The sequence below is a fragment of the Glandiceps talaboti genome, chromosome 2 (genome assembly GCF_964340395.1).
Source record: "Glandiceps talaboti chromosome 2, keGlaTala1.1, whole genome shotgun sequence".
Classification (NCBI taxonomy): domain Eukaryota; kingdom Metazoa; phylum Hemichordata; class Enteropneusta; family Spengelidae; genus Glandiceps; species Glandiceps talaboti.
In genome coordinates, this window is record NC_135550.1 from 5,637,131 (window position 1) to 5,658,100 (window position 20,970).

General features: G+C 34.9%; 1 protein-coding gene across 1 annotated transcript; it reads left to right on the top strand.

The window, feature by feature from the left end:
- The first annotated feature begins 43 nt into the window (after positions 1–43).
- LOC144453655 (uncharacterized) lies at positions 44–15,279 on the top strand. The gene is made up of 10 exons (XM_078144983.1): positions 44–207; positions 6,406–6,548; positions 7,174–7,305; positions 8,100–8,265; positions 9,273–9,454; positions 9,842–9,896; positions 10,619–10,779; positions 12,644–12,765; positions 13,515–13,676; positions 14,004–15,279. Exons 1-10 carry the CDS (start codon positions 64–66, stop codon positions 14,171–14,173), a joined length of 1,437 nt encoding a protein of 478 aa, XP_078001109.1. The 5' UTR covers positions 44–63; the 3' UTR covers positions 14,174–15,279.
- The last annotated feature ends 5,691 nt before the right edge of the window (positions 15,280–20,970 follow it).

A 20,970-nucleotide genomic window follows, 5' to 3' on the forward strand; every position in this document is an offset into this window, starting at 1 on the left:
ACCCAGTCCATCTTTCATAGTGGTGATGTCCAGGCCACCAGTATAGCAGTCTGCATTGTCAGTATGCTGGCCTTCTCCCTTATATGCCTTCTAGTTGGTCTGATCGTAGGTAAACCAACAGCAAAGAGTAAATCCAAGACACCTCCTGGAACACTTACTAGGACTCCCTCTAGTGCGTCATCCACGTTTGGTAAACGGCCTTCTATAGTAAGTTACCTTTATTTTGATATTTTATTGGGAAGTGTTATTGATCTTATTAATCAGATGTGTATAGCATAAAATGAAAACTTTATGACCTTATCTGTGTATGGATTTCACTGACCAACTTAGTTTACAGGACTTTAAACATTCCTGAGAATTGCGTCCTTGTTTCTATTATATGTTGAATTGGTGGTTACTTTGGGATATCCTGTGCTATATTGTTTATTTGGGTCTCGCTTTGGTTCATACATTTTGGGTCTCGCTTTGGTTCATACATTTTGGGTCTCGCTTTGGTTCATACATTTGAGATGCTGACACAGTCATATAAACATTGGCAATGAAATGTCTCTGTTTTAAACTGTACTGGAAGGGACTACATTTTGTATATTGTATTGTACTTCCAATATTTCTATATTGAGGTTCTGTTATAAACTTTACCAAAGACCCAAATGGGAACAGTGATGGCTATAAATAACACCGAATTAGTATCTTGCATTTTATTTGAGAAATGAAGATTATATATATTTATAAAATTGAATAAATTTAGATCTGTAAAATAAATTAAGAAAACTAAAACTCAACATTTGTTATCACATTGTGAAATGAAACATTTGTGCTGTTCTCCATGTATGGACAAAGAGAGCTGTGGCATGATATATACATGTAGAATTGAAATGTTACCATGCAAAGGTTTTCTTAAAACATACTTGTTGATTGCATAATAGTCTAAGACAGATAACTGAAGAATTATTAAAAAGAACAGTACCATGAAATATTTTCCTTTTGTCTAATACACATTTTATGGAAATATTGCAATGAATGGAATGAACATTATAACGATAGCAATTGTACAATGTAGTAAGAACAGTATGGCATATACTTGAAAAGGATTAAATGTTCACTCACACTAACACTAACACTGATGGATAAACGACAGATATGTCCACTTTGTGAATGCAGGTAAAGACATGTATGTGACTCTCTGTCCTTCAGTTCACCTCATAGCGTCCTTGACCCTAGCTCTGTGTGACATACATCTTTCAGAAAGGGAGAGTAATGCACTCAGACATATTTCCTGTGAAAAAAATGTTGAACAAGCAATTTAATTCACTGAATATTGTATGGAGTATTGAATCAGAATTGCGTGTGTGCATAATTTAAAAGGTTATGAAGTCTAGAGACTGTACTAAAAGTGTAAGAATGTACCTATGCTCTTACTTTGACTCATAATTTAAAGTAAGCTGACAGCTGTGATACATGTATTTAGTGTTTGATAAATATGGAATGTTAATGGTCTATATTAAACTGAAAAGTGTAATTGTCTAATCTCTTTTTTTGTACATGTATTATTTTCTCTCTACGGTATACTTGAAGTAAGTTCAGAGTATACATGTATGTCACATATTTACCAAGTGTATTTGGAGTATTATGAATATGAATTGAAAAGGTGATTTCAAACGAAAGCCAGTTTTATTTCAACATATGAGAGTAAATTGTCATCATACAGGTTTACAAATACAGAAGAAAAATAGATATGATCTGGTACATTTGTTGTTGATAATAAATGTTATGCAAAATGACTGGAGAAGTCATAGAAGGTGTATATTCACATCGCTGGAGAATACATGTAGGCTAATCCTATTATTTACTTGGAATTTTTGCTTTATTTAGATATGATAATTATGGTATAAGAATCCTGATATTAAGATTTAAAGAGCTTAGTCTGGCTATCTGTCAGATTAAACTATGTCTTTTCAACGAAATACATTGTACTCAAAGGGATTTGGTGTCCAGCAGGACATTGGCACGAAGGTGACACAATGTTAATGTAGTTTTAGGAATATTTGATGAGTTGATGAAGAAACGTATAGATTGAATGTCTTCTCCAATATCATTTACCAGTACCTGGTACATAAATGTACATATAAATACATGAATGGTGGATTTCAAGTTGTCACTTCAAATGCTATTTCTGTCTATGTACAATATATTTGTTTAATAATTGACAGCATTTTATGAATGGCTTCATTTCTGTATAGACAAATATTATTTTCTTTTATTCATTTATTGCTAGTGTTAAAGTGGGAATGAACACTGACCATTTATGTGTTTTGTGTTCTTAGCAGTTTCTGAACCCAATGAAGGAAACAACTAGTACCATTAGGGTGAAAGGTGTAAGACTCAATTATAACCTATGTTGATAAATTATTGTAAGGGACATTATTCATGGCCAAATTGTACAATTGTTTAGAATGCCCCAGTTTCCTTCAGGGTATGCCATGATGGGGTGCCCTCATACGTATCGTTTCCCCCTTTCACAGCAGGCTGGTGAGCATGGTGCGACACAATGTATCTAACAGTCTACCTTCCAGTGTGCCATTAAAGTTATAAAACTGTATTCAGATTGTTGTTACAAAATAAAGGGGACTGTCACTCAGGGAATTGAAGGGTATTTTTTGTAAACTTTGGGGTGTGGAGAGTGATTTTATGATTTCATCGATTAATTTCACACAATCGCCAAGAAATACCAAATTGAAACTTGCTTCACATTAATTAATTTCATGTGATTTACAAGAAATGCCAGATTGAAACTTGCTTCACATTCATTGTCCAGTATTGCCTCACAATAGCAGACATTTCTTTTAGTAAGTATGATCTGTTGCCACTAATCTTGCTTAAATCATATTACATGCCAATAAGTCTCCTTGAAATGTGAGGATTTATTCCTAATTAGTTTCTAACAAAGACTAGGGTGGAGACAAATGTGTAGGCGGAACTCTTGAAAATGCAGAAGGTGTGATATTACAGACGTGATATTTGTTTTTAAAGATGTGTTACAAATATATTCAGTGTTAGCATATGCATGTAAAAATAAATGATTGAATGTACTAAATTTAACATTACTTATCAAGAGGGTAATGTATTGATAACACAAACATTAAAACAATATAAAATAGATAAATAACATTATACAATAACAATTTGATAAGTCAGGAAATGCGTACACTCTATACATTTGTATTTCATAGCATACAAATGTAGTATTCTATGTGTATATTCATTCATTGGAATATACTAGCTCACACCACTTTCTGTAAACAGACAAATCAACAGGCTGGCTCCAGCCCTGTGGATATTCATGCAGTGTGTTGTCAGTGGTATACAATGTATGTAGTTAGTGATGACAAATAGTTCAATGATGTTATCTGTACAAAACTTTTAATAATTTACTGAAAGGAAATAGAAACATACAGTATTAAACAAATTGTTTTCTCGAGAAGAGTTTGAATTGTGACAAAACTGGTTAACAACTTGCCCCAGATGACCCTTCCTTTGACATTTGTGGAGTCATGATGGGTGAATGGTTAGCGTGACCGGCTTGGAATCTACAGGCTGCAGGTTCGAGCCCTGTCACTGCCTGCTATTTGTTTCTGAGTGGCTAAAGTCCTTGGGCAAGATTTGAACCACGACTGTGCTTCAGTCAACCCAGCTGTATAATTGGGGACCTGGTAGGATGTAGGTTGCAATGTGAAGGCTTTAATCCTATGCGCTGAAATGGCTGCAATGGATTGTATGCTCCTGGGGAGTTGAGGAAGACTAAAGGGCCGTTGTGCCATTCTGATCCGAGCCAGGGGTAATAATTGTAAAGCGCTTTGAGCACGGTGTGGGAAAGCGCTATATAAGAACCCAACATTATTATTATTATTATTCCTAAGCGGGTGCGCCGTATTTAAATTTTTAATGATAATGAAATAAAAACCTTCAGTATTGTTAGAGAGCAACTCTTTTCCTCAAAGGACATTTGCATCAATGTAAAATCTTGTGGTTGTATTGTAAAACCTGAAATAACGAAGTAACATACATGTCAGGGCTAGGAAAGTGTGAATTTCAGGAAATTGAATCCTATTCAAGAGTAGATAGTATATGTAATGTTGACAATCAAGGAAAATGTCATTGAAATGTAGACAAATTAATGCTGAAATTATTTCAGTTTGTGTAAGTTTGAATGACATTTTCCCAAATATGAAATGTATAATTGTGTTAAACCTACCATTGCCAGTGGGTGTAATAATGACTCATCAAAGATAACTGAATGTTAGTAGTATTCAGACAAATGCAGTTTCATCGTGAAACAAATTTGGGTTCATGAAAACTCCACTAATAAATGTAAGTATAGCTTAAAGGCCCACTTTAGGTTAGGATTAAAAATCTTGGTGTTACATCCTGTTGTTTGACAGAGGGCTATAGAAAACAGTTGGTCTAGAACAAGAGAATGGTTCTACATATACGTAATCCTTATTAAAGGCAACACTAATGTGATGACCAGGGATTGAAACATAGCCCTTTAATTTGAGAAAAGGCAACTTCAATCTGATTTCTGATGTAGGAATACAGCTGCCACAGCAGCTAGACTTCCTTATGTACCTGTATATTTTCTTCATATAGTGCTTTTTTTTTTTAGTTTTTGCCATCTAAGGCCTAAAAAAATAATTCTTTGGTTATGGTTACCCAACCCCACCTACTTTTTCATTGCTGACCCTAAACTTTTTTTACGTATTCTAGAAAAAAATAATAAAATCACAAAAACTGGGAAGTCTTACGAGATATAGTAGATGCGGAAACTGACATCAACTTAAAAAAGACATTGTAAAAACTGTTCTTCCAATCTGTAATGGCTGTACATCTGATGATAAAAAACCAATAACACAGAAACCATATGGAAAACAATGGAAAACATGAACTAGACACTCACACCTGAAAAAAATATGTAATGAAATAAAATAAAAAATCTACATACCCCACCTATTCTAAAATTGAGCGTAATCGGAACCACACAATTTTTTTATCAGGCCTAATCATTAATTCAGACATGCCTAAATGTGACTTTACACATTCTCATGACTTCTAGCGATGATTTACAAAAAAAACAACACCATCTATGTGTAGCAATAAGTATTATAAAATATAGTCCCTTTCAGAATAAACATACAAATGCAACACAGAAATTCGCTCTGAGTGCTCTCACCATGATTTGAAATGAGTTGGATCTTTTTAATCCGAGCTACCATAGAACTCAATAAAATGAAATATTCAACTATACAAAGATTTTTTGCTAGCAGATGTTTCTTATTGATTGTATTAGTCATACAGAATCTAATCTCCTGTACAAAGAGAAGCTTCAAGCTTGTAATACTGACTAAGTATTTGATGTACATGTACCATGTTAATTGCCAAGTTATTAACATATGTTATTATTGTATTAACAACCTTACAGGAACAATACATGATTGGGAACTTGCCATTATCATCAAAATGAGACTTTATTCAATCAATAAATGACGTGTCTGATGCAGATTTCCAACTGAATAGATCTCATGAATGGAAATCTTTTAAATCATCTTTTTATGTCTTCTGGCAAAGTGATAATTGAACTGAAAGCATGACTATATTTAGAGATAATGTCTTGAGAAAAGAATGGTTCGTATTATTTTTCAATTCAGTAGTTATACCTGTGTACATCATGTACACGTATGTGCTATTATTTTAAATGTAACTGCTAAACTAATATACATGTAACATATAATGTCAGTTTCCTCATCCACAATATCTCTCGTGAGACTTCCCAGTTTTTGCAATTTTATTATTTTTTTCTAGAATACGTAAAAAAAGTTTAGGGTCAGCAGTGGAAAAGTAGGTGGGGTCGGGTAACCATAACCAAAGAATAATTTTTTTTGGCCTTGGATGGCAAAAACTAAAAAAAAAAACCAGCACTATATGAAGAAAATGTACAGGTACATAAGGAAGTCTAACTGTTGTGGCAGCTGTATTCCTACATCATGGTTGGTCAAAATGAATGTGAATATGTATGTATATATGTATATATATATGTATGTATGTATGTATGTATGTACATGTATGTATGTATGTATGTACATGTATGTATGTATGTATGTACATGTACGTATGTATGTATGTATGTATGCACGCACGCACGCAGGCAGGCACACGCACACATGCACGTAAGCACATACATACATACATACATATGTACATATATGTAAGTAGGAGTGCAAAAGTAATGAGTAGAACAGTCTTGATAAATAAATTCAATTCTGACATTTCAAATCAATGTTCTTTCTCTGTAAACACATTACACACATATTTAGTGATTTTAACAAGACTGTTTTGATGTCTTTTTCCTAGGTGCGTGTAAATCGGCACAAGAAAGTGGGTCGATGTACCAAGCAATCAAGTCAAGTGATCTTGTCCTGTAGGGAACTACCCAGACAATTCAATAATGTACCCTGTGTCAGTTGTGGTATTTTAGCTGCAAAGAAGATGTGCAGGTAAAAAGGAGGCTAAATGAATTACAAATTGGTGCATCATAGGTTGAGAGAGAATGTATATAGTATGATTTGTTGCTTATCAGCACTGTACATAAATAGTTATCATAGTGATTTTGAAAATGTCTAGTAATAGCAAATGAATCTTGCATTTCAGTGAATGGATATGACGTGTGCAGTATTATTAAGTAACTTACTGATACATTTGTGTACATGTGTTTATGAATGACCTAAATTTGCCAATACTATGATAACACATAGTCCAACATATTTCCAAGGATAAACTAGGTGTTTGACATAGAGACATAGAGTAGGTTTACTTTTAGACCTACAGGACTAACGGGACATAATATATATTTCTAAGTATGTTGCCATAAATTATCATATGCATATCATTTAACCCCTAGGTGTTACTCTTACTATGGCTGGTCCAGGTGAGCAGTATAATTTCTCAAGTAGTCTCGCCAGACAAGTTGGTTTTAAAATAAGTTTTATTTAGATCAATATCTTATGTACAATGCAAAATGAATATTAACATATCAATAATCAATAATCAATAATGTAAATTGTAATATGCTCAAATTGAAGAGAGGGTTTGTTTAATGTATGGTTTGACTTGGTTCTTCAGGTATACAAGGTGTGGAGCCTGTTGCCGTGCCAACAAATTTAGTATTTGTCATGCCCATGGTACTGGTGGTACTGCAGCCCAAGGGATAGTAGAAGGAGCATGTGATGATAAACCAGTAGAATTAGACCTCAGGTGAGAACGGTCAACATGGTAGATTTAACCTTAAAGTCAGCTGTGGGTATTTAGCCATGAACTTAACTTGAGTTTACCAAGGGTATATTTGCTGCTAACATTTCATCATAATGTGTTAACAACAAAATTTGGTGTTATAGTAGTCACTGGGTTAGAACTCTCGGCTTTTGATGTAGTAGAAGCAGAACAGATAGCATTCATGATTATACTGGAGGTGGTAAAGGGGAGGGGGTAACATAGTGTTTGAAAAAATATATGCTGTAGTTTTCATCGGAGAACATTCTTTGGCAGAAGAGTGTGTTGAACAGACTTTCAATAAGAGTACAAAAGTCAGTGATAAGACAGTCCTTAAAAGGTAATAAGGTCATTGATATTTTGAATCCAGACTCTTTAGCTAAGGTAAAAATGAAATGATAGTGTATAAAATAATAGACACTACAGAAAAAGCATGGAATAGTGTAAATAGTTTGAATATAATGGTAACATACACTTGAATAAGGACATGTACAGCCTGACTAATTGTCATGGTTGAAGAGACTGCATGCTGTCATCAACCAGGCTATATGGGTGAACATTTTCAATATGGTATTATCAGTTTTAACAATGTAATCATTACAAGCAGAGAATATGAGAGCTTAGAGGTATGACCAACTAACAATGTATCAGGACAGGGCAGTAAACAGGCTATGAAGGCTGGGAAATATGACCAGCTAACGATGTATCTGGACAGGGGAGTAAACAGGCTAGGAATGATCTAAAACATAAGAGTTGTTTCTGTTCTGTCTCTATTTCAGCTACCTTAATTTGAAGCGTTGTCCAGATAGAATTGGTTACATTGGTGCTCAGTTAGTTAGTCTCAATCTTTCCAACAATAGACTTTGTTCTCTGCCTGAAGAAATTGGATTTTTAAGAGGACTTGAGGAACTTTTCTTGCAATACAACTGCCTTACAGAAATACCTGTAAGTATTTACTTTTTCCTAAAGTGTGGATTTTCACTGTCAAGTTTTTAAGTTTCCATTGCATGAGCTTTATCATAAAAAATGTTCTTTTCAAAGGTAATATTGATAATACATGTACTATTTAGTGATTTATATTGTAAAGTTCCTTGAAATATAATGATGAAAATAACAAAACAACAACAACAACAACAACAACAACAACAACAACAACAACACAACAAGGACAGCAACAGAGAACAAGAAATTGTCCTGTCAGGACAGGCAAGATTTTGACTCCCCTGTTTTGAAAGTAGTGTTGATATATTTAGTATTATTGTCATTATTTTCAAGGTTTATCATTTTGCCAATCTTAAAGATCAAATGCAGTATGAATATTGAGAATTCTAAACCTTTGTATAAAATTGAAACATTGAACCAAAGCATTTTAATTTTATGTCACGAGAACAAATATCTCTGCCAATACAAAGAGCGTCCTCAAGGGTTGAACTTTGATGGTTGACGCTAGCAAAGCCATGGCTTCACATAATGGAGAATTAGAGCTCCACCAATTTAAGTGTAATCAATTGGTCTCTTCTGATAGGCAACCTTTCCACAGTTTCATCTCAATCTATTGATATAATGTTTCGTGGTATCTTTCAAACAAACACAACACAATGGCAGACAATGGTTAAAACATGTTACCCTCTGTTCATGGGTTGTCTATGCTGAGATTGTTAGCTTGTGTGCCTCTCCCCACTGCAGTCTGGTGTCAAACCCACCTCATGCTAATTTGGTTTCATTGAGAAGCAACCAGATCTGTATTTTTGAAGGTTGATGCACAATTTGACAGTTTATTTGACAATTTATAATGAAAACAAAACTTTTGGGGAAGGTATGAACGTTTTACAGAAATCAGTGTACAACAGAAGAATATTGAACTGACAACACATTTTGTTCATTTTGTCAGATAAATTTGTGTTTGATGTTGGCATGAATTATTGTACTGTGATCAATTGTGTATATTTCAGGACAGCATAGGAAGCCTTGATAAACTGGAAGAGTTGGACTGTAAAAACAACAGAATTAGAAAACTCCCTGACACACTAGGCAGTTTGATATCATTAACCATACTGAATGTAACCAATAATGTACTACAAACATTACCAGTATCTGTTGGTAGATTGGTTGAATTAGAAGAATTGTGTGCACAGTAAGTCACAGGAATTTCATCGCTTATAATAGTGATATCAAATTTAACAATGATATGTGAGAATCACATGATTCAAATGAATTTGATAAATTAGAGAGAGAGAGAGAGAGAGAGAGAGAGAGAGAGAGAGAGAGAGAGAGAGAGAGAGAGAGAGAGAGAGAGAGAGATGAATGTACATTAATGCATAGAGAGAAACAAACAGGCAGGCAGACAGAGAGGGAGAAGGGGAGGGAGGATGGGAGGTAGGGAGGTTAGATACTTCTGTATTATAGTCTTCCTATCAAATTCCTGTTAATTATACATGTTCAATCCTTTTGTTTCTCAATTGTTCACATCCATGTCAAACAAATGTGACTATCTTATAATCACTATCTTTATTTGTTACAGTTCAAATCAACTGACTGAGTTACCAGAGGAATTATGCAATCTTATCAATTTAACGGTAAGAAATACTGAAGAATGCTCCATAACAGTTGACTAGAGAAATCTGTATGATATTGATAGCTTTATTTAACCTTCTGAGTGACTTGGACATTAAATGGCGCCCTCTAGTGATAGAAAAGGCATGTCTGTATTGTTGAAGACTATAACCAAACACAGTTCATTGAGATAAAAAAGTACTATACTCACAAATTGCAAGACTCTAATGTGCCCATGTAGTTGTAGCCCCAACTCAGCATGACCACTAAAATCTCCAATCCAGGTGAAATAGTAAGAAGTAATCACAGACTCAGTGTTAGACTCATTAGAGTAGAAATGTATTATTCAAATGTAAGTGGGCCAGTATTTGATGTGAACACTACCATTTTCATGCAAGTCTTTTTATCACCAGTGGTAAGTTCAACAATGAACATTATGCTATACTTAGGGAAAGTTGCACACATTTGAACTGAAAATATCAGACTTATACCCTGGTCATTGCACATCCTGACAACACCTGTCTCTGTTGTTGGTGTTGTGTCAAACTTAATAATTTCCATTATCATTTCCCATTTTTTCATAGTTAATTCTTGTGGAGGTAATGTCATGTTATTCCCACATACTCATGACCAAAGGGATTTATCTTTTTACTCATAGTGACATGGTTCCCATTAGATAACTTGTATTTTCCTTTCCTGAATGAATGAAGAGAAATATCTAAGTATTGCGTTGTTGTTTCTACAGACTTTATACCTGGGTGAGAATAGATTGTCTGAATTACCTAAACACATTGGTAACCTTATACGACTGTCTGAGTTAGATGTGTCCTCCTGTGAACTGATATACTTGCCAGACTCATTATCACGATGTACTTCACTTGTCAAGGTGTGGCTCTCAAGCAACAAGTAAGACACAGTGGTTTGAGCTTATTTTTTGTGGTGGTTGTTCTCCTGTTGTGATATTTTGTAGGACCAAGCTATCATTTGTGTGATTGTGTGAAGCAAGTCTGACATATCCATGTTTGTTATTGTGTGAAGCAAGTCTGACATATCCATGTTTGTTATTGTGTGAAGCAAGTCTGATATATCCATGTTTGTTATTGTGTGAAGCAAGTCTGACATATCCATGTTTGTTATTGTGTGAAGCAAGTCTGATATATCCATGTTTGTTATTGTGTGAAGCAAGTCTGATATATCCATGTTTGTTATTGTGTGAAGCAAGTCTGACATATCCATGTTTGTTATTGTGTGAAGCAAGTCTGACATATCCATGTTTGTTATTGTGTGAAGCAAATCTGATATATCCATGTTTGTTATTGTGTGAAGCAAGTCTGACATATCCATGTTTGTTATTGTGTGAAGCAAGTCTGATATATCCATGTTTGTTATTGTGTGAAGCAAGTCTGATATATCCATGTTTGTTATTGTGTGAAGCAAGTCTGACATATCCATGTTTGTTATTGTGTGAAGCAAGTCTGATATGTCCATGTTTGTTATTGTGTGAAGCAAGTCTGATATATCCATGTTTGTTATTGTGTGAAGCAAGTCTGACATATCCATGTTTGTTATTGTGTGAAGCAAGTCTGACATATCCATGTTTGTTATTGTGTGAAGCAAGTCTGACATATCCATGTTTGTTATTGTGTGAAGCAAGTCTGATATATCCATGTTTGTTATTGTGTGAAGCAAATCTGATATGTCCATGTTTGTTATTGTGTGAAGCAAATCTGATATGTCCATGTTTGTTATTGTGTGAAGCAAGTCTGACATATCCATGTTTGTTATTGTGTGAAGCAAGTCTGACATATCCATGTTTGTTATTGTGTGAAGCAAGTCTGATATATCCATGTTTGTTATTGTGTGAAGCAAATCTGATATGTCCATGTTTGTTATTGTGTGAAGCAAATCTGATATGTCCATGTTTGTTATTGTGTGAAGCAAGTCTGACATATCCATGTTTGTTATTGTGTGAAGCAAATCTGATATGTCCATGTTTGTTATTGTGTGAAGCAAATCTGATATGTCCATGTTTGTTATTGTGTGAAGCAAGTCTGATATATCCATGTTTGTTATTGTGTGAAGCAAATCTGATATGTCCATGTTTGTTATTGTGTGAAGCAAGTCTGACATATCCATGTTTGTTATTGTGTGAAGCAAATCTGATATATCCATGTTTGTTATTGTGTGAAGCAAGTCTGACATATCCATGTTTGTTATTGTGTGAAGCAAGTCTGATATATCCATGTTTGTTATTGTGTGAAGCAAATCTGATATGTCCATGTTTGTTATTGTTGATCATTATTGTGAAGTCTTATGTCAATGGATTCTTCAGGATATATGAAATATTTTCTAAGTAACATTATGTTACGTAATGAAAGCAAAAACCAGGAGTGTAGAGTTACTTTGGAATAGTAAATTGGAAAGGAATGTGTTTTGATCCGTGTACTGTGGACCATGGGGCACTTGTCCATAGCAGATGGATCAAAATGTTGTATTCATTTCCAAAGTCACTACTGTCCTATTGATTCTTGGAACCACGATCAATATATTCTCCAGTAGTGTTTTTGTCTAGCCATGATTAAATAACACTTACCAAAGGAGTGGATTTCTTGGAGGTTCCCTTCCATCATCAAACACATACTGCACAAAGGTGGTCAGATTTCCTTTCTCTCTATGAATATACGTATAAAATGGAATGAGAAAATCAAACAGTCTTGTTTTATAATTATGAAGAATGATCCCAAATTGTTATCTTGTTCCTTGTCCACAGGTTAAAAGCAATACCAGATCAGATGGGTCGCTTAAATCAACTCAAAGAACTTCATGTACGCAATAATCAAATAATGTATTTTCCTGCCTCTTTGATGTATCTTCAACTGTACACCTTTAGTGGTAAGTAGTTTATGCTACATGTTTGCAATATTACGTACTGAATCTTAAAATAAAAATACTATGAAAATACTAGTGAACTTTTTGACCAATACTCTAATTAGGAGTGTACAAAAGTATATGGACACTAATTTGTATGCTTATGTTGATAATGTAGACTGTACACAACTGGAAACAATGATATATTGCAAACTTTTGTGACATCAACACTGTATTGACAGCAAATTGTTTCCCTCCTTGCTACTTGTCAACATTATCTTCATAGGTGAGAGCGCCCTCATAGGTCATTTCTAGGGTAACTTTTCTTTTTAACTATTCATTGTCAATGTTTAGTTTCAGATATCCATGAATATGTCAAACCATAAAGTTGGGTGAGGGGGGGGGGGGGGAATTCAGTGTGATCACTTACATTTTATTTTTCCCAAAAAGCATTCTTTTCAGAGAAAGTTTGAAGACATATCCCCAATAGTATACTTTAGATATTTTTTCAGTCACATTATCAGGTTTCCCAAACAGAGTTATGGTACAACGTAAGGGGTAAACTATGCCAGTTTTACCCAATTTATTTCTTACTATTATTATCAGGAATTCCCAACCTTAACAAAAATACTGAGTACATTGACATTAACCTTGCGTGTGCTATACTGGGCAAACAAATGCTTTGTGAGTTATTAACAAAAAGTGTGTTGACCTTACCCCCTTACTGTATCTGGTCTTGTAACATGCATGATTTGCATATATTCCTCATTCAGCCAATCATAACCCCCTAATAGATGAATGGAATAGTGATGCTAGACAAGCTATCACAGTGTCACCTACAACCGATATCCCTCCACTCTTAGAACTAGCTGCCAGAATTGTAGTAAAGCATGATGTACCATGGTGTAAAGAAGACTTACCAAAAGAATTGATAGGTTGGTATCACTTTCATCTTTCCTACTTTAACCTTCTCCCCATCAGTATCATTCTGTAGCTGTATGGTTTTATTTTTTGCTGGATGTTCTCATATGTGTGAACAATTAACCCTTTAGGGACCTGGTTTCTAATAAATCTATGTAATTATACACCTTAAAAATAGGATGTCAGCTTCTCAAAGGTGAAGCTAAATTTATCATACAGCACTCTGTGAACATCACATTTTGCAAGTTGACTGTCTGAGAGAAATACTGACTTGTTTCTTTACTGGATGGTATTTGTACTAGACAACACTCATTTCTTTTTTCTTTTTGACTACTTCATAGATTTGCTTGTAAATGCAAGGCAGTGTTCAAGTTGTGAAGGACCATTCTTCAAATATTATAAGTCTGAGGTAGTGTTCTGCAATGTGGGAGTTTTTCACCGAGTGCCTCTGTACCAACAAATCTGTTCCCCTTTCTTTAACACTCATTGCCAGCCTGTGGACACAAAATGAAAATGAGAGATCCGGAAAAATATTCAGTGTACCATATTATGGAAGATGCCAGGCACGGAGTTGATTGAATGTATTAGCATGTGGTAGGAATATGCAAATTAATAGTATGAGTTTGGTCTGAGAAATTTGGACTCATTGCACAGTTTAAGATACAGCTGGGCAACTTGGAAGATCTACAACTCAACTGCATTGCCAAGCTTACCATCGCAGTAGTTCAAAGATTGTGCTATTTCAGACCAAACCTTGAGGATCCACAACTTGCCACTATGCCTGGCTTACCACATACCATCTGAGTAGTTCAGAAATTGCACTGTTTCAGGCACAAATTGGATGATGTACAACTCAGCCATTGCATTTTGTTCATCACTTCAGTGGTTCAAAGATTGCAATATTTCAAACACAACTTGGCAAATCCACAACTCAGCCACTGTGCCTGGCTTGCAAAATGAATAGTTCACAGGAATGTCATTGCAGTATTCATCCTTGATAAATATTCTGACAAGAGTACTGGAGTTAGTTCATTCCCATCAATGTCTACATAGATGAACCTATACTCAATTGAATCATAGACGTTGGCAAGCACGTCTCTCTCTCCAATGTCCATGGTTGAATAAACATAAACTAAGATTCATCGAAACCTACAGGAGGCCATGTTTTGAGTTACCTCATGTATAAATAGGATGTTTAAAACTCAAATTATCGTGAGGCAGAAGCAATAAATGAATAATCATTTTGTCAGTCATAGGGCTGAGTTTCAGCTACTATGTATGACCACAGAGAATAAAACTATATTGGTATTTTGGTAACATATCACAATATGTAGCAGCCAGATGTAGTGCCTGTGTATGGTGCCAGTGAGTGTAGTGGTCAGAATTCAAACTGTGTGTATTTGTTTCTCTGTATTCCGATGTCCTGTTAGGTTAACATGTGTGGAAGTCATAGCTTGCCATAACACTGTATTGCTGTATTTTGTTTGTTTATATCAAAATGACACATTTATATGAAGTTATTTACTGTGTATTTATGTCTATTTCTCAAAATACAAATTTGCATTTAGCTTTTTGTCTTTCAAAAGTGTTAATATTTTTTTAAAAACATTCTATTTCATGTGCAATTATATGTTGTGTTTACAAGATTCAACATTTCTCTGTATATTTTTCCACCTACATGTAAAAAATGTTATTGTTCTATCGGTAAATGTTTTTGCATTTGTGATACTTCCAAAAATGACTATTTAATGTAGATTTTATTGTATTAGTGTTAGTCCACAACTCACAATTGAAATTAACAGTACATATGTGTTTTTAAAGTGTGTTAAAAGTCTTGAGATGTATTTGTTTGTTCTTTCTCATTTGTCAAAGTTATGATTCACTGGGGGGGGGGGGGGGGGTCACACTGGGACCTTCAGCTAAGACCAGGCCATGGTCAGACCCTAGTTAAGGATAAAATAAAAAAAGTGTGAACAGTTTGGTTCGGTCAAGGCCCAGACAAGATTTCATCCCAGAGCAAAGATGTGGTTTAGAGTCAGACTAAAGACTGTCTTGGACCAAAGTTAACAGTGTGAATGCATTTCCCCTGTACTATTTATTGTATGTGCTAATCTTATGTACAATCTATAACAACCAACAAAAGGTTTTTTTCACAGTATACCACAATTGTTTATTGTGTTCATATCTGATGTAAGAATACCCTGTCTCAACTGCTTTGATTATTCCAGTGTTAAGTACAAATGTATTAGAGGAGATGTCATAGTCTAGTTACTATACATGTAGTTGTTCTCTACGATCTCTTTCTAATATATAGTCAAATGGACAAATTCTATCGAAAATCTAGCGAAATCTGCTGCTGGGGAAAGAGTGAACAGCATGTGTCAGTAGTAATCCATCATACACTGACAGGTGGTTGTCATTGGTTACTGAATTGTTCAGTTTACTACAAGTTTCAGTTTGAATGCAAGTGACATGAGGATGTGATCATGTCATTACATTTATATCAAAACACTAATAGCATAAATTATCACTGTTGTTTGTGATTCTCTGATTCACTACTTTCTCGGTTGATTTTTCACCACATGGGCTTACAAGATTGTTCAGCTGACTAGAGTTGAAGGGTTAAATACTAGACTTTTAATTCAAACAATTGAAATTATAGTATTATTTTGCACTTGATATGAACACTGGACATAGATATGGCATACGATAGAATTGCTTCACGTGGGTGTCATGGGTTGTATATAATGCCAATTTTCTGTCCTTTTGTGTCAAGATATATCATACTATCTTTGTATAATATTGTAGTAAATGAACTCATGGACTGTAAGTTAATCAACTAACTATAAACATATGATCATTTGCAGTTGCCAAACACCAGAAGAGTATCTAAAATGAGATACAGATAACAAATTTTTTTAAATTATTCTGAAAGTGATAGTCAACCCTTGCCTAATTGTTGGCAGCTCAATGATATGCTTTCAAATGTTTTAAAATGAATGCAGGATTTTTCCTTAATTGCAGTATTTCTTGTACTTGTATCAAATAATGTCATAGTCTGTAATTTTGTAAGAGAAAATTGTCTTTTAACAGTTGAGTTGTTTTACATTCTCCTCATTATGTATGTTCTGAAATAGGAAATTCATGATCCTAAATTAGTTTTTAAAGAGTCTTACTCTTATACACACAATGAAGAACTTTTACAGTTTATTTAAGGAAAAATGAATTCTTTGTTTGACCAGTTTTAAAACCATATCAATAACACTTTTATCACATGAAACGAGGTCTATATCATAATGTTATTACTCTGGTTATTTGTTGTTTTTTTACAAAAAGTTAACAGTGTCACGTCTTTGACTACATACAGTTTATGAAAAACATAAAGAGTATATCAGATTTAAGTTTTATTGAAATACCTTCATCTTATTGTGATGGAGACTCATCCTTTGCAGGTGATACATAGATTAACGATTTGTATTGCACCAAATTACTCCAATTTATCCTAGCTTTCAACCTGTGTTCTCAGGTGTTCTTCAGGGATGTGAAGTCCATGGTATTTTTACATGCCTGACTACAGAATATTATCCTAGACATGTTAAAGTTTAGTGGATAGTGAGCTGGACTGGTTTGTCAAGGGAATCAAAGAAGCTATATATGTTACTTGAAATCTTTCAGTCTTTTCACTCTCCAAGGAATAATAACGATTGATTCATGTTGAATGTTAAGTCAGAATAAAGGTAAATCATCTTTACGGTAGGAGGTGTCAAATTCAAATTACGTTAACGACGCAACTTTAGGTGCAGACTGAAACAGGTGCTCTTGTCAACATTCGAACGTGAAACAAACCCGTGTTTGGAAGTTAAGTGTTATATGTTTTTTGATCGCTGTACGTACTCTTGAATTGGAGATTTAGGGTGAACGGAAGGTAATTTCGTAAGAGTTTCAGAAGTCCTTGCGAAGAAAATTAGCTTTACTACTATGACATAAAGAGGATCTGTCTTATAAATTTTAGACTTGATGAAATGTATCAACAACCACATTCCCTATATTGCCGGTCAAGCAAAAACATTGACATGCGAAACAGAAAAGTTGGAGTCAGCCTTATCAAAAAGATATTACATGCCCAGTGTCTGACGCTAGAATTTCATCTCTCAATCTACTATTAAATGTCATTGTTTAAGGCGGTAGTATGGTGGCGATGCCAGGGGGTTACCAGAATAGAACACCAACAAAACATTGATTCAGAACTTCTAAACTACATCGAGGCCATAAAAAAGCTGATTACTTGAGTTTGCGAACTATTGCATGATTAACCGTAACGTCTGAATACATCCAAGACTTTCTACCTGAGATACCCAGGGGCATAATGTCTGCTTCTACACAAGTCATCCAAGTTGAGTACCTTGGAAACTTTAATTGCATTATTTCAAAACTGTGACTTGTATGGTATTCACATGAAATTTACATACTGACCATAATTCCATATCGCCATTAAATGAAGTACTTTGTTTGGGTTTTTGCTTTGTTACTATGGAAATCAGATTTGCTATACAGATTGATTCTATGTCGTTTTGGAAGCATATCGCTCGATAGGTCAGCAGTGTCACCATAACTAGAGGGCAATTGATGGGGACAAAGCACTAGGTCAATCATTTGATTGTTTGTGCACGTTTTCTCAAACCATTGATTTCTCATCGATGATAAAACCATCCTTTACAGAAATATCCTATAGGTGGCCAATAGACATGTCTATAGGCTGGCCTATAGGATCCTATAGAGAATTGGGACATTTTGCCTATAGGTTCCTATAGGCCAGCCTATAGATATCTATAGGTCAGCCAAAAGGTTTCTATAGGCCAGTCTATAGGTGTCTATAGGTTTCTATAGGCCAGCCTATAGACATCTATAGGTCAGTCTATAAGTTGCTATAGGTCAACCTATAGATGTCTATAGGTCAGCCTATAGGTTTCTATAGGCCAGGCTGTAGGTTTCTATAGGTCAGCCTATAGACATCTATCGGTCAGCCTATAGGTTTCTATAGGCCAACCTATAGGTTTCTATAGGCCAGCCTATAGATGTCTATATGTCAGCTTATAGGTTTCTATATGCCAGAATTTTGTTAAGACTAAACAAAAACCAAACTTTCATCTTTTTAAACTTTTATTTACTGAAAAATGTATGTTTAGAAACACAAAGCTTTCAAATACCTCTCTGAACACAAGTATTAAATTGGTCAAATAGCAGATAGATTTGCTTAAAAATAGTCCTTGGCTGAACTCGGTTTGAAATTTGATGTCATTGTAAATTCCAGATGTCTTGTCTTTGACTTTGTGCAGTTACTTAACAGTACTAGTGTGTCCTGCAGAACAAGTAAAGGTTCCCAGTCATGAATGGTATCTCTTCCTATATTTTAATGAATTTTCCCTAGACGTGATGTTCTCAACTTTTCATGATACATGTGTAGTCAGACCACTAAAAGAATGTATACTACAATGTACGATGAAGTAAACTGAATCTTTACAACAACAACAACAACAACAACAACAACAACAACAACAACAATAACAATAATAATAATAATAATAATAATAATAATAATAATAATAATAATAATAATAACAACAACGTTACAAGGCGATATAGAAAAGCTGGTCATCTTCTGTTTCTGTAAGAACAATTAATGATATCAGCATAACGACCATATATACGAAGAATATTTCAACATCGTCGTCACTTACAATGGTACTGAAATCTTTTGCTAAATGGCCTAATCCTCAATACAGCTCCAAGAGTCTTCAATCTTCAATGTTCTGTCTTTAGGTCTTCGTTATTTCCAGCTATAATATAAAGTACCGTATTGGGAAAGGTCGCCGTGGTCGGGCAAAATTTGCTAGTTTTATGGGATTGTCTCCCCAGTGCGGAAACACCCTTTTCAGGACACACCAGTCTTGGCAGATGTGGCCGATAAGTTACTGCTTTCTGAACTAGATCATGCGGCCGGCCGAGAAGCTGAAGAAACTAAAGACGAATCTACTAGAAGCTTCAGAAGGGGAAGTGAAGATGAAACAAAAAATGTAGCAGTATCTGTAGACGGATCGGACTCATCGCAAAAAATGGTGTTGTTTCTGAAATATCACTCGACACCGGTAAGTAACAGAATTTGATGGTTGTCACATCGTGTATCGATCGCCCGAGTGGTGTTTATCAACAAATTATTGTTTGACCGTCGTTATTTTTTGCATAAAAATGATATTTTGTTTGGAATTTCCTTTGTTGATCAACGTGTGAAAAAATGAACAATATGCTCCACTTCGTTTACACTTCGATTTTCGTCTTTCATGTCTATCTGCAGCTTCATGATTTATATTCGTAAAGTACCCGAAGTCTAGACTGTCGACAGTCGCTTGCGCCTTTTTTCCCTATGTTTTATCTAAACTTAAGTCGTTGCCGCGCTCCGATCCGGCGCAATACTAATTTTATCGCATACTGATATCTTTGGCCCTCGATATCAGTATGCGATTATAGTAGTATTGCGCCGGATCGGAGTTTACATAAGACGTGGGAAAAAAGGCGCGAGCGGACTGTCGACAGTCTACCGGAAGTCCAACGAGTGTAGATAGACATAGTTATCTGCAAACTGTTTGTCGTGTTGAAAACGTTTGTCACGTGCAATGTACAACACAAAAATGACACTTTATTAACATGGACATTGAAACGAGTTGTTTCATTATCATAATAATGTTAGGAGCATGTTCCTTTTCGATCGTCGTCTCTCAGTGTTTCGATCATCATCTTTCGCCATATTAGTACTCGAGTTTACATAACAAAAGACGAAACTTTCCCATGTCAGGAAGTATTTGTTTTGTCACAAATTACAAGTAGTAGCATTTTTCTAAAATATGTGATTTTTAATGCGACACGTTGAGATGTCATCATTACTCAATTAGCCATGTACATTATGCACGGCAAAAAAACGATGGGTTCCTCAATAATACATACGAACACATGACACAAACGAGGTTTTTACATACATTGTTTTGCGAAATCATGGATAATAATCATTCTCTTCTGTGATCTAATTCTTTGGGTTTCTTTAAAAAATAAAAAAAAAATACAATTAAAATGTTGGTACCTTTGATCATAGTTGAAATGTTTTGTGGGTTGAAGTATCATATCACTGCTGACAACCGTATATTTTTCACTGTTCCCGCTTTCTCTTTCTAGGAAAAATTCTAGATAATTATCCACCATGCATGCAAATATTGCAAACTGTGCCAGGCAAGCTGAACGTCAAAAGGACGATGAGGA

Bases quoted from the DNA above. Each gene is read 5' to 3' on its own strand.
- LOC144453655 (XM_078144983.1), top strand. From the start codon at position 64: ATGCTGGCCTTCTCCCTTATATGCCTTCTAGTTGGTCTGATCGTAGGT. The intron at 6,549-7,173 runs GTAAAAAGGAGG...TTGGTTCTTCAG, and splicing joins GCTGCAAAGAAGATGTGCAG to GTATACAAGGTGTGGAGCCT. The intron at 12,766-13,514 runs GTAAGTAGTTTA...TTCCTCATTCAG, and splicing joins TCAACTGTACACCTTTAGTG to CCAATCATAACCCCCTAATA.